We start from the raw sequence: 14,036 nt of genomic DNA on the forward strand, positions 1-14,036 counted from the left end.
CCCGGGGAGCCCACAGGAGTGCCGCGCCCGGACTACACCTCCCGGCGTGCCCCGCGCGGCGGGGCGGTGGGCGGCGCGGGACCGCTTCCGGGTTGGCCAGCGCGGTGTGTTTACTTCCGGCCGCGCCAGTGCGCGAGTGTCAGCCCGGGGGGGGGCACCTGGCGGCCTCCCCGCCCGCGGCCGGGGAGGGACCGACCGACCGGCGCAGGGACCAACGGACACAGCGGCCGAGGGAAGAGCCCCGAGCGCGCAGCGGCCCCGGCTCCCATGAGCGGGCGGTGAGCGGCGAGTCGGCGGCCGCGGGAGCTTCCCGGCGCGGCGGGACCCAGCCATGGACTGGCTTATGGGGTGAGTGGGGCCCCCTGTGTGTCCCTCCCTCGGAGCTCTCCCGCCCGGCCGAGGCGGCCCCGCCGCCGGGCAGCCCGAGCCCCACGTGCGGCGCTGACTAATCAGTTCCTGCCGGCGGGAGCGGGAGGGCGGCTGCAGCTCAGCCCCGGGCGTCCCTGCGTGCAGCCGCCCGCGCCCGCGGGGACGACGGGGTGCACGGGAGCCCTTGTCTTGTCCCGAGCGGTGGCTCTCTGAAAAAGTAACTTTTCCTTCCCTTTTTGCGCAATAGGCAGGCCATGTGTGGCAGCTCTCTGTGCTTCCCACTCGTACAGTGTGCGACTAATCCCCCTGCGACAGAACATCGCTCTAAACCGAAAGGAGTGCCAAGGTTTAAATGGCTTTCGGTAGGGAGGAAGAAGAGACTTCGGCAGAGATTAACGCCAAATCACAGCCACTCCAGGGGGCTTGGATAGCCTGGGATTAATAGTGCTAATTACACGGAGACAGAAGGTAGAGAGCTGTTTGCTGCGGGTTTTAGGTCTGGAAACTTCAGAGTAGGAGAGGGAGATGTAGTTGATGGGAGTGACCTGATACGCTACCAGTATTCCAAAATAGATATTCTCGGTTACTTCTTGCATGAATTGCGCTGGCGACCTGCACTCATGTGAACTGTGAATAATTATGCTTCAAAATCGCATGAGCACTTGGTTTATGCTCCAGCAAAACTAGCGCTGCAGTGATAACCTGCTGCCCGTAGTTTGTTCTTCACGGCAGTTCCTGAATATGTTCTTTGCCGTCTCGGTTGCCTCTTTTGCTAACAGTGCTGTGCCTAGAACAGAAGGTAAACTATTTTGTCGCAACTGATGGATGTGGTGTGTTTAGAAGTGTCATTGGCGTGTGTGTTGCCTTTTGTCTGCAGCTGATCTGTTTGGTGCTGAGAGTACACTTGTTACTTGCCTTCACACAGGTCGCATCCAACTCTGGAAGCAGCTGTCAATACAAAGTTTTACTCTGAGTCTGACCGCTCAGGTGAAGGGAATGCTGAATCTCTGTGGGGTAGACACGGATGGCTGGCTTTTCCTCCAGCAGGCTGAGCAGTGGAAGGGCAGTATTTGTGGCATGTGAGGGGGCCTGGGTGCCATGTACTGCAAGCCTCGTGTCTTGTAAGTTACAGGGCTGCACTCTGTTGTTACACGATATCAATGAAAATAGAAATTATGAGCTTGTTTTGATGTGTTTTGTAACAACCGCAAAGCACAGGTGGTTTGTAAAAGTAAAAGCTGGAGTGTCAAAAGAGTGTTACCGTAATTACAAAAAATACCCCACTGCAACAGCTGCAGTTATTCTGTGCAAATTACATTGTAAAGCAGAAAAGAATCAAGGTTTATTGTAGCCACACTCTCAGGATATTAGGATGATGGTTTTCTTATGAAAAATATTTTGGGCTTCTTGAAGTCACTACAAAAAATTGGCATTTGTTCTGTACTTTTTTATCCAGGGTGGATGGATCTGTCCATGTATGAAAAAGACTTGCCTGTTTTCCCCATTGTAATGGGAATGGATCCTGAGTCATTTGTGTGTTACTCGCTTGTTCTCAGCTATTTCCTGATATGTTTCACTCCTGACCAAACCCAGTATTGTCCCACTGATGCTCTTAAAGTTTTCTCCCTTAAAACGCTGTTCTATTTGTGCACATTTGGGGGGGGTGGTTGTATGTGATTATGGCAGGAAGGGGGAACACTGATATTTGAAGTGGGAAAGGCTAGAAATCCTGGGGGACCCATTCTGATTCCTGGCCAAGTTATGCCTGCTGTTAGCAACTGTGTTTGCAAATGGAAACATCCGTCCCGCTGCTTGACAAAGAAACTGCGGACGTTTGTCTGCCCAGGCAGAAGTTTGGGTAATGCCACTTGCTCAGCCTATTTCAGTGGGAGCTTTAGGTGTTTGGGTCTCTGACGTGAGGAGGACAGGGCTGAAGAAAAACCTGCAGAATAATAGGAAAACAGATCTCTCCCAGTAACACATCAGTTGGTGTTGATGCCTCTGGCAAGCAAAATGTACTGGTCTGCTTCTTGGTGGTGTCTCTTTTTCCTAAATGTCCTCATTAATAAAACCATTGTGATCTTTCTTATTCCTTACTGCTTTGGGAAGGAGGTGGTTTGCAGTTTCAGCTTTCCATGCGCTATCCTTACCCCTGTGGAAGGGCTTGTATGTCTCCTTTTTGGCTATGCTTTCTTAACTTTTTGGTGTGAGAAACACCCTCTGCGTTTTGACTTTGTATTGCTGCGAAATGATCATTGGAGTGCAAGTGTGTTAAATTAGGCAGCAGAAACAGTTGCTCCTGTTCTAGATCTCGACCCTTTGAGCTGGTGTCGCATTTATCTGACAAATGTTTATAGTGAGATCTGCTTTATTCCTTCTTGGTCCTCCCCTTCTCTTGTGGTCCCTTGGAAAGGGAGGAAGGCTAAGTGCTAATCATACCACCAAGAGCAGCAGCCCCAGTGTCTCTGATGGCCTCAGAGTACTTAATATACAAAAAAAAAAAAAAAAGGAAGCTGAGGCTTACAAACAATAGCGAATTTATTATGGATTAACAAACAACTACAGACTTAGGTGGTCACACAGCAAAACTTCTTTGGGTGCTGCCTGCTGTTCAGTCAAGTGCTTCAAAATCCAGTCAAGTCCTAAGGAAGAAAGCTCAAAAGAATGAGCTGCTGGCATGGTACTATGCTGAGTTTAGCACCTAAATAAAGCCAGAGTGTTTTCTGTGGTTGATTAGTATATTTGAACCTTCCAGTGAATGCAGCATTAAAACTGATGTTGGTGAAACTCTATAGTTTCTTCTGTGCATTTTTTCCATTAAAAAAAGACAACCATTTTGAGCTTATTTGTTTTACAGAGGATATATTTTAAGTCCAATTTTGACTAGAGATCAGTGTTGCTTAATTGCTTTGCTCAACAACACTTACCAGAGGTCCATATTACCTGCTTTGGAAGAGATTCCAAACTTTTGTGTTACAAATAGCATTGATACGCTCTTGAAGTTCAAATTAGCAACAAAGGCAGGCATTGTTCCCTCACTTATGAAACTTGCTTTTTTATCTTGTTTTAAAATGTCATAATTGGCTAGGAGTAAAACATATTAGTGGTGCTAATAAACCTGATATGGTTTAATCTTCAGCAGTGCTATCTGATGCTGTAATGCATTTTTTCATAGGAGTATTGGGTTCTGTAGTGGTTTTGGTGAACTGTTATGTGTAGCAGCACATTTCTCTCTCAGGATTTTTCATAGAGGTGCACAGAGAGAAAGAAAGAGAAAACAATTTCTATTTCTACTCCTTGTTTTTGTCATGTGGAATGTGCTTGGAGAATTGTTTACCTGAGGTGATTGCTTGATTAGATTCTGGTGAAGATTGTTTGGGCCTGATGGCCAATCAGATCCACCTGTGTCTGGACTCTCACGAACAGGGTCACAAGTTGTGAATAGTTAGATATGATAGTTAAAGAAAGTATGTAATTTTAGTATCTTCCTTTATATATTATATTAATGTATTATAGCATAGTTATAATAAAAAAAAAATTCAACCTTCTGAACTGATGTCAGACATCACCATTTCTTCTCACTAAGTTCACCTACATTTTACAACAGTTATGTAAGAAGGAAAGAGAGAAACAAAGTATTTTACAAACAATTACCTGTTAGACACAATCATAATTTGAGCTTCATATGTACTATAAACTTTGTAGTTTAGTAGGTTAATAGGCTATACTGATTGAAGCTGAGAGAGATGCTTATACTGATTTGATAAAGATTCGCAGCTCCTTCTCCCAGCATTTATTAGAGTATAAATAAATGTAATAAAGAGAGAGGCTGTCTGCGAGAGGGATTTCTTCTCCATTTAAATTTTAGGTCTTGTTATCCATACCATCCCCTGCTCAGTTATTTGTTCTTTCAATGTTGACCTAGTGACTTGAACAGAAGGGCCTAAAAATGGTTGAAGGCTATCCTTTTCTCATATTCCACATCTTCAGCTTTGAGGACAGTTAGAGAAAAGCAATGGCCTGGAAAGCTAAGGCAAATACAGATGGCAGAAGAAGGAAACTTCTGGTCAGAACATTTGTGCCTGAAGACAGCACAGACTGTTTTTGTCTACTCAGGTGATCTGGCCTGCAAGACAGAGCAAGTTGCTACAGCTGTAAACTGAATAATGTCTGATAGAAACTAATAGCCCTCACACTTGCAGATTTTACTTTGTAATGTAAGTTAATCCATTATAAACACCACATATATGTGCTGCCTTGCATAGTTTCATATGATCAGGGTAGGTCATTGGAAAGTATGTTGTAGTGAAATAACACAGTAATTATGCAAATTCAGTCTTTTTGACTATATGATATACTGGTGATTTTTTAAAAACAGTGTAAGAGAACTTCTCAAAGTCAGCACACTGCTAGATTTGTTTCACAGAGGAGACTTGTATGTCATGCATTTATTTTATTCAGCTATAACTGTCAGGGATTTAAATTTAAGCTGGCAGTTTTTTCACTTGTTCCAGATATAGGATTTTGCCATGTTACCCCTGTGGTAATTTTAAAGGCTAGAAGAAAAGTAACACATACTGGTGTTCAGTTGTCTTCCATTCTGCATTTGTGGAGGGGTCTTTAAGAAATGCTTTAAGATATTGTCCAGTTCAAGATGAGCTATGGTGAAATAGGAATATTATTGTCATGCAGAGAAGTTCTAACCTTGAGCCACAACAGCCGAGGACTGCATGTGAAAAAAGCACTCCAGTGTTTTAGTTCTGAATCAGTAAAACCCAGTATGCTGTTTATCACCTGTTAGACTAAACCTTTGTTGCTTTTGAATGGGGTGCACTGTCGTAGGATATCTTGAGTTGGAAGGGAGCCATAAGGATCATCAAATCCATTAATACTAAGGAGTGCATCTTGATGTGGGAGCAGTGAGAAAGCATCCAGCAAGTTTAGCTGTCAGTTTGGCTGGTGCATCATACAGTTGAACCTGGCTTTAACTAGTGGACCTTTATTATAAAAAGTAGGTAATGATTTTTATTCGGGGTACTGTTCAAAACTTCCCAATTATAGAAAATATTTCTATTAAAAGGAAGAAAGGAATAACACTGGACATTCTTCAGCTGCTGTAGCTGTAGGGAATGCTTTCACCTTTCTTCCCTTTAGTCATCTCTGCTGCCTTTATAAGGCAGTCTTCCCTCTAGAAACTGCTGCAGCCTCTCACCTTTCACAGCTTGCAATGGTGTGTATCTTTGTTCTGTTTTTTAACTGACTTTACAACAGGTGTTTCCCTTGCATTCCATTCCCTGCAGATTCTTGGCTTCACATGCCATTTTGCCTACTTTAAGGGAGCTGAAAATAACTCAGAACAGGTAAACCAGACATGTACTGTCCCATTGGGCAGGAAATGCTCACATGCTCCTTATTTGCTTCTATTTATAGGTGTAACATTACCTGTGGGGTCCCAGGTTGCTCTCCCCAGATAAATCTAGGTCTCTCTGTGAGCCACTGGAACTCCATTCACTGCTTACTTATATTCTTCAGTATTACTTCAAAACCTTAGCAGACTGAGCAGTGCCTCTGCTAAACCAGAGCTTAACTGTGAAACAACTACATAATGCTGTCTGCAGGTAAAATTAGATCTCCATTAAATATTAACTTGTCATATTCATTAGTATAGTAGTAGAAATGTGCTGTTACTTTGAAATGTGCTGTTACTTTGAGATGTGAATTTCAAGGGCTATTAGATTTGTAGAAAAGGAGTTATGACTGTAAGAGAGCAATTTAAATTTTCCAGGTGTATTATTCCCTTATGTCTCCCTGGTTCTGAAAGTGCTCGGTTATATTACTCAGATGGTCACTGCCAAGGTTCTTCTTTTGTAGTGCAGAACAGGTTGCAAATAACTGCAGAGTCTTGCACCCTGAAGAGTCCTAGTATAGTTAATTATTGATTTCTTGGAGAAAATGCCAAATAAATCCTGCATTTTAAAACCTTTGTTACTTTAGGAAACCACAGAATTCATTAGTAAGTTACCTTGGTGAATACAATGCACATGAATACTTGTTTTATCTTTTTAGAGTGTTCTTTTTCCAATATGCTGAGGGACAAGAAGAGTAGGTAATTTTCAAGGACCCTAAAGTAAAAGGAACTATTACTTTACTTAGAAAAATAGTTGAATATTCTTAAAGTGTAGCAATACTCCTTCCTTGCATATCTCTGCATGTTATCCTCTTCTCCTTTGCAGTAGTATCAGGATTCAGGAAGACTGGTAGGTTAAGATGCTCATCTGAATGAAAACAATTTTTTTTTTCCTGCCTTGTTTCCTCTCCTCAGGTTAATTTTCAGCTAAATGAGTTCCTGCAGCCTGTTTGTGTGGCTACATGAATAATGTTGATAGCATGATGGTGTTTGTGAGAACAGAAAGCTTAGGTAACACTTACTTTGATGGTAGCAAGGACTTAAATCAACTGAATGGAATAATGTAGTAATGTGATTATTAGTGGTCATTACTCTGAAAATAATTAGTGATGTATCTTCTGGTGATGTATCCTTCTACTTGAACATTGGGAAGAACTGCAGAATGTCTGAAAATAGGAGATACCATGACTAAGCTGGTGTCCTGGCACAGTCAATGGCATCAGAGCACTGACACAGTGTTATATTTAGTTTATGGGTAAACTATAAATATACTCATCATGAACTGGATATTGATGAATAACTCAGACTTTACAATTGGCTGTAAGTCATGTTTCATATACCTGAGAGAAGTGCTGGCTGTGTCGTGGTGTGAATGTGAAGGCAGGTGGGATTCTGGGTGCCTGGCTGAATCCAGCCAATCTGATTCAAGAGTGTGTTCAGGAAGCTTGGTTCATGCATGGTGGCCTGCATGACTTTGCCATATTTCACTGGCAGTTTCCATCTGTTACATCTGCTTGATGTGGGCCCAGGGAAAGCATACTTGAAAGAGTAAAATTAATAAGAGACTGCAATTTTTAGGTAACTGTTTATACAAGTTTGAACTCAGTATTGTCAGATCTGTGTATTCTGCCATCACTGATAACCTATCAAACAGCTTTAATGTATGTTTATGCTAGTGGAATACTACTAAAGTGATCTTGTCCATTGTTTTTTACCCATGTTTAGCCTTTTATGGTTGGTGATAAGGTTGTGAAACTTGCTTGGTTCTTTTTTTTCAAAGTCCTTCTTAGCAATTTTTTCACTCATCTTACTCAGCAATTACAAAAAAAAAAAAAAAAAAAAGCTGTGTCATTAAGTGTACATGAAATGGATCTGATTATTTAAATTTACTTTTGCAATAGTTTTGTTTAGAGTAGTACTGGAAAGTGTTACATCAACTGAGACTACTTGAGGAAGAATTGTTGCTTCATGGCCTTGTTCTGACACTTAAAACTGTTGTAGTCTAGGAGCTTCCCTGTTCCTGAGACTCTGTGCAGTAATTTTAAATAATTTAATTTTATCGCTAGAATGATGAATGTAACTAAAGAGCAGTGTGATAGTTTTAGCATTTGGAGGGGGAAATATGGCAGTTTTCTCAAAAGTTAGTTTCCTTTTATTCTGTCAGCCAAGAGAAACTGGTCCAGGTGCAAGTTTTTCACACAATCAGCAAACCTCTGTCCCCGATTGTGGAACAAGAGCATTGAGTGCACATGTACACAAAAAATAACCCCCAAACCAGAATTTAGACAGAATTTTCTGAAGAGTGGCACAAATTAAACTGGAATCAAGACAGACATAATTGTGTTAGATCAAATTCCTTCTTATTCTGAACACTGAAAGAGTAAAACCATTAAGCAAGAACGTAAGCCTGCAGAAAACTGTATCTTTAAATGATCCAGGTCTGGTAACTTGAGCTCTTCAGAATATATCTGCATGCTTTTTAATTTCTTTTCCCCTTCCTTTCTGCACTGCTTAGGTTATAAAGGTGGTCCCTGAATATTTTTATCATCAGTGTTCAGTGACTGGATCACTGTTGTCCCTCTTGTACACTGAAATGTCTAAGTTCTTGGGACTTCTACCTGAGAATTCTCCTGGTCTTTACACATAATGAACAGAAGTTGTCTGAAACAGGTTGCATAGAGGTGATCTTGACTCTTTTTTTCTAACTGCTTCAGTTCATAAACTTCAGTCTAGAATTTCCTCATTTAGAAAACTTTTCTTTTACATGGGTCTTCATAAACCAGCATGGAGTTGCTCAGGAGAGGCTTTGTTCCTTCTTGACAAGTTATGCAAAACTGGATGGAGATGTTTTTTATGAGGAGGTGTCTACTTTGTCGATGTGCTCAGGTTACAGGATTAACTCTGTGGTTTCAGGTTTGTGTCAGGTAAATGATAAATAGCTTTTTTTTTTTTTTTTCAGTTAGTCTTCTGTCTGATGATATCCAGGTGTTGCTGGAACTCCAATCTGTGAAACCTTCATGATTAGAATATCTACTATAGTGTTAGTGTGTGGCTGTTTTCCATCAGATATAAAAGGAACCAAGTTTGTAGGGAGGGCTAATAACTTTTATTAGACCAACAAATGTACTTGGGAAAGAAATAAAAAGCTTCTGGGCATGCTTGTATCTCTTGTTTGTGTTAATAAACTGTTTTGAACAAAACCATATTAATAGTACAGCTCCATAGTCAGCTGGAGAAATCTCACCTGCTGGTTTAGCTGGGGACTGGTTCCTTTTTAAGGAGCTGACCAGCGTACATTCAAAAAGCCATATTTGGGCACTGGCCTTGCTATTTAAGGTTATCTGCATGTCTTCTAGGAAGGGAAAGAGGTTAGAAATGGAAGTACTTGCTGGTTCTGGTCTAAGGTGTACAAATCGTCAGATGGCTCTATTTTTTTTCCTATGTTGTCTTACTTTGTTCTATGATACAACCTTTCTTGGTTCCCTTGTAATTTCTCATTGGGGTGCCTGAGCTAACCTGCAGTTCTGATGTTCTTATGGTCTTGTCTGTGTCTCCTTTTTGTTGTAGCCAGATAGTTCCTTTTTTTTTCTTTTTAATTAGCTGAGTTTTGAGGTTTGGGAGAAATCTGACTCCTAAGAGGTGAACAAAAGAAATGGTGAAAGGAGTACTTCAGCCTAATGACTGTAGCTGATTTTTTTGTTCAAGTCTAGCCTTAATCTTGCAAGACAGTGGGTATGTTGGACATCCTTCTGCTGCTTGACTTGCTGGGCATTAAAGAGTACTGTTTCTTTTGCACAGTATTCCTGGATGGGCATCTAACAGCAGTTGTTCTTACTTTGTCCCTTTTTCACTTGAGTATAGTGATGCCATTGGTGATGAGCAATTTTTGAACACTAACCTGAAATTTCAGGGGTTTTTTGGATGTATTTATGAATGCTTCTTATTAGGCATATGATAGGCTTTTACCATGTGGTCTGGTGTAGCACAGGTTTTAGCTTTGAGTTATGGGTGCTATTCAAAATGCTGAATTAGGTGATTTGCATTCTTACAACCCCAAAGTGTCTGTACTGAGGTTTTCTCCCTTGCCCCACCCTAATGAATATGAAGGTACTGGCCTGAGTCACTTGAGCTTGTTGAGGCTTGAGCAAGTGGAGTAAAGTGCTATGAAAACTCATCTAAGAAAGGGGAGATTGTGGGTTCTTGCTTGTAATGTACAAGAATTTAGGTATTTAACTGCACGTTTGTAGGTAATGTGGTGGGTTTGCCTTTCAAAGGGGACCTTTCTGTTTTCACACTGTACTGTAATAAGCTGGTAGCTTTTGATTTTTGGGTTTTTTTTAGTGTTTATAAGTATTTTTCTAGGCTTGTTTCAGACAGGATGTGCGCAGTCATCCACTAAAATGTAGGCAGTTGTTGCTATATGTGGTATAACTTTTTAAGTGGGCAGGTTATTATTTATATGTTCAGACTTGTATTTTCTCATTACTGATAACAGAATCAACGTTTCTGTTTAAATGTAGTTCCTCTTGGTTTTAGGTAGAGTGAAGACTTACCAGCTCTCACTGTTTGCCTCCTTGGGAATACTGGCAAGGAAGCATCTTGTTAATGAAGAAGTATTTTCTGCAGTTCATGTAACATACAATATAATCCACTATCTTGCAGGACAAAATCACTTACTGGGGCTTTTTTGTTTGTTTGTTTTTTTAGTTGTAATCCATTCTATAATTAAAGAAGAAATAATCTTACCCAGTAGATTTATGAATTCCCATGTTTAAACATTTTATTCTGAAACATGGGGGGGGCGTTATTATAAAATAAAAAAGTTGGCAAGAATTTCATGAGAAGGAAGTAACTTTGTAGTAAAGAGACAAATTTAAATACATTGGTTCTACTTGTTTAGGTGTGTCATCTATTCACAGTGTTTCTGAGCCAAGCTGAAAATGTAAAATAAAAGGGTGTTAAATATTTCAGTAAGCATAACTATTTAAGCTGACATGGAGGTTGCTTAATTTCTGAAGGACAACTTCCATGAAGGTCTTGATGTGTTTTAAAAGATGCAGTTCAAATTCATTCCTTTGAATTCTTAAGTGCCAAAGCACTTCCAGTGACAAACGGTAGGAAAAAAAAATTGATGATCTGGAAAACAAACCTGAGAGTGCATGAGAGATATCACAGGCTGATAGTCCTCAGTGCTAAAAACAGCCTTGCTGTCTGACTAAGCAGATTTTGAGCAAAGAGGAAGCAAATATAGGAATAAGGATGGTGTGTATACATGTAATAAAACTTCATTAGCAGACATCATCATTTCCTGTCTGGGTTTAATAAAGGAATGATAATTATTTTCCATTATTACTAAGAGCTTGATTTTTTTTTTTTTTACTACTACACACAATAGTATCTTATGTACAATCACGGTTGGTAATTGAACTGTAGCTGTCAAAACAAATGCCTGAAGAACTTGGATCTGGGGAATTCCAGTCCATGCCTGACCTAAAAGATCGATTTATTGTTCATCCAGATAAATGTCTGTGGCCTGGTTTGTCACATGTTCCCATTTAGCAAGTAGAGGCCTGCAGCAGGCTACCAGGTATCACAGGACACCGTGTTTCTGTCTGTGAGGACTTCTCACTTGCCTGTGGCTGCAAAAATTATGGCATGCCCTTCAATCCCTGGCCAACAATTTTTGTCTTATGGCTTGTATATAATATTTTCTTCTGCTTGTGGATCTAGCACAGTTTCTATACCAAGGTGTGCGTGAGGTTTTGTTTGGGTCTGTGACTTTGCAGATGAAGGGTCTAATCCCAGTTACGCCAAAAATCAGTGTATGCACTTTGATGCTATCACATGTTAGGCCAGAAGATGGTGCTGACCAGTCTCAAGGGCGAAGGCAGGGAAGCACTGGTGGTGGTGATGTGAGGTTTGCACCAGGTCAGTGCACCCTTTGTGGACTGCACAGAATCTGAGTGGGAAAGAACCTCTTGCTCTCTGAAGGGCCCAGTTTGATAGTGTGATGGGAAATGAAGGGTGATTAGGCTGAAACGTGCAACTTTGTGCAAAATCTTGTCCTCTGCTGTTGCATTTGAAACTTGAGTTCAGTAACTGTTCCATGTTCTCTGCTCTTACTGTGTCCATCAATTACTGATGAAGTCAATCTGGACATAGTCAAGCTATGGAACAGTGGATAAGGTCAAAGGTCATCTCCCCCCCCCCATTCATCTGCAATTCACTAATATTTTTCTTGAGCTTTTTTAAAATGGCACAAAGTTCTAGTAGCTCTACAGAGAGAGAAAGTTGATTAAAGCTGTTTGGTACTGCTGACCAAACAATGGAGTAGATTGGTCAGTATTCATAAAAATAACAGGGATAATACTTCCTAGCTTTGGTATGTTTTTGGATGAAAAATAATGCATTGTTACCAAAGGGTGTTGCAAATCTGAAGTTTCTCAAAGAGCCTAAGTAAAATCAACTGTCCCCTTATCCTTTTGCTGGTATATGCCAAGGTATATGAAATTGTTACATGTGAAAAAAAATAAGGCAGGACTCAACAGCTGTGAGAATAACTAATGCAAATTGGATCCATGTTCTCAGTGAAAATAATAATGTTCCTGCTTACAGGAACTCTCCCCATGAATTGTTTCCCTAAGATCCCTGGAGAATAATGGTGTGGGTGGAGTGCACAGGACATGAAGTAAAAATCCTGTGTGATAAACCTGTCTAACAAGGAGTCTAATCTCCAAGGGAGACAATGGTTATCATATAGCCATGGGCTACTCATTAACTCGAGGTTCCTAAAACAAATATTATTCTAGAGTGACAACTACTAACATGAAACTGTTACTTTTTAATCTCATTTTGGATTTGCTTTTTTTTTGCGCCAGTTTTTTGGAGTTTAGTAGTAAAATGACAATGTGAGTTTCACAGCAGGCGCTCAGACCTTCAAAGAAAGAATGACTTCTCCAATATACTCTTGTTACAAAATCAAACCAAGAAGAGCTTCAGGTTAGCTGGGTTTCTGTAAATACTTTTTCTGCTTCATTATATGGAAAAGCAACAGCAAGTTCAAAAATGAGGGGGAGAGTAAGGCAAGAAGGAGTTTAAAGACAATTGACTTGCCAGCATACTTTGAAAATAAAGAACAATTTTGGTGTATTGCATGACACTAGAAGGTTCGAATAATAATAAATAGGAAGAATTTTTATATACAGCCCATAGTTGAGCAGAGGATTTAAATTCTTTGATTCACTAAGGGAAATAATACAGTTCTGTAAAGATTAATGACATTAGCAAGAGTGCTAGCAGGGATAATGCTGCTTTTCGGTCTATGCATCAAAACTGAGCCATCAGTTGGGAAGAAATTTCACTTGGGATATGGTGTTGGGCAATTAGCTGCATTTCCAGAGATTTATGGAGTCTTCTGAATCGCTATGGTGTTGGCTATTATCAGAATGGAGTACTGGTCTTGGTAGGCTGCTGTTTTGCATTATGGTAGTTCTGAGATGCAGAGGTAAATATTCAGAACATATTTGCTTAACAGCACAGTAAAGCCTAATCTTTTGTTTGCAAATACCTCCCCTTTTAATGTACAGGAAGTTGAAATGCTTCACAAAAATCTGATTACTACAGAGGGATACAAATGTAACTCCCTTCTAAAATAGCTCTCGTAACACTCATTTTCAATATCTGTTTCTTCTTACAAAAGCACTAAATGTACTGGTGTTTTAAGTTTGGAAAAAAAGCTGATGTTTGTGTTTGGAAAACTTAAAGCACTCATGGTATGCCTTTCCTCATGATTTTTAAGTCATAGACTAGTTGCACATTTTCACCTCCACTATGTCTGACAGAAAGATTAAGAAATTGATATCTCTTTTTCATTGTTTTAAGTTAATACCTTTTTGACTACAGTCAGTTTTTTCAGATTTATTATTCATGAAGTCAGCTGTCTTGTTAGCATATTTCATTCTTGCATTTGTTTAGCGGTCCTGAATTATGGTATGTGGTTCTGAAGGATGACATAAGTCACTCTTCTGGTATTTGCTGTTCATTGTTGAAATGTCACCTTTGGGACTGTGACTATCATTCAACAAATGTTAATCTTTCCAGTAACTTTTAATGATCATGATGATGCAATAATAATGAGAGAAGAAGATGGAACTGGTTATTAGGGGAGAAGATATGAAATTCTATGGACTTTAAAGTATTCCAGGATATTAATACTGAATCATGGTGGCACTCTTGCTTTTATTTCTAGTTTTCTAGAGGT

At 40.2% G+C, this 14,036-nt stretch overlaps 1 protein-coding gene across 1 annotated transcript in view; it reads left to right on the plus strand.

Moving 5' to 3' along the window:
- The first annotated feature begins 216 nt into the window (after window positions 1–216).
- The window catches only part of MOB2 (MOB kinase activator 2), a 110,125-nt gene continuing 96,305 nt past the window's right edge, over window positions 217–14,036 (plus strand). The window contains exon 1 of the mRNA XM_053979438.1: window positions 217–348. Coding sequence (XP_053835413.1) covers window positions 332–348 — 17 coding nt within the window. The 5' untranslated portion in view covers window positions 217–331. The remainder of the gene's footprint in view (window positions 349–14,036) is intronic.

The sequence above is a fragment of the Vidua macroura genome, chromosome 6, assembly GCF_024509145.1.
Source record: "Vidua macroura isolate BioBank_ID:100142 chromosome 6, ASM2450914v1, whole genome shotgun sequence".
NCBI lineage: Eukaryota > Metazoa > Chordata > Aves > Passeriformes > Viduidae > Vidua > Vidua macroura.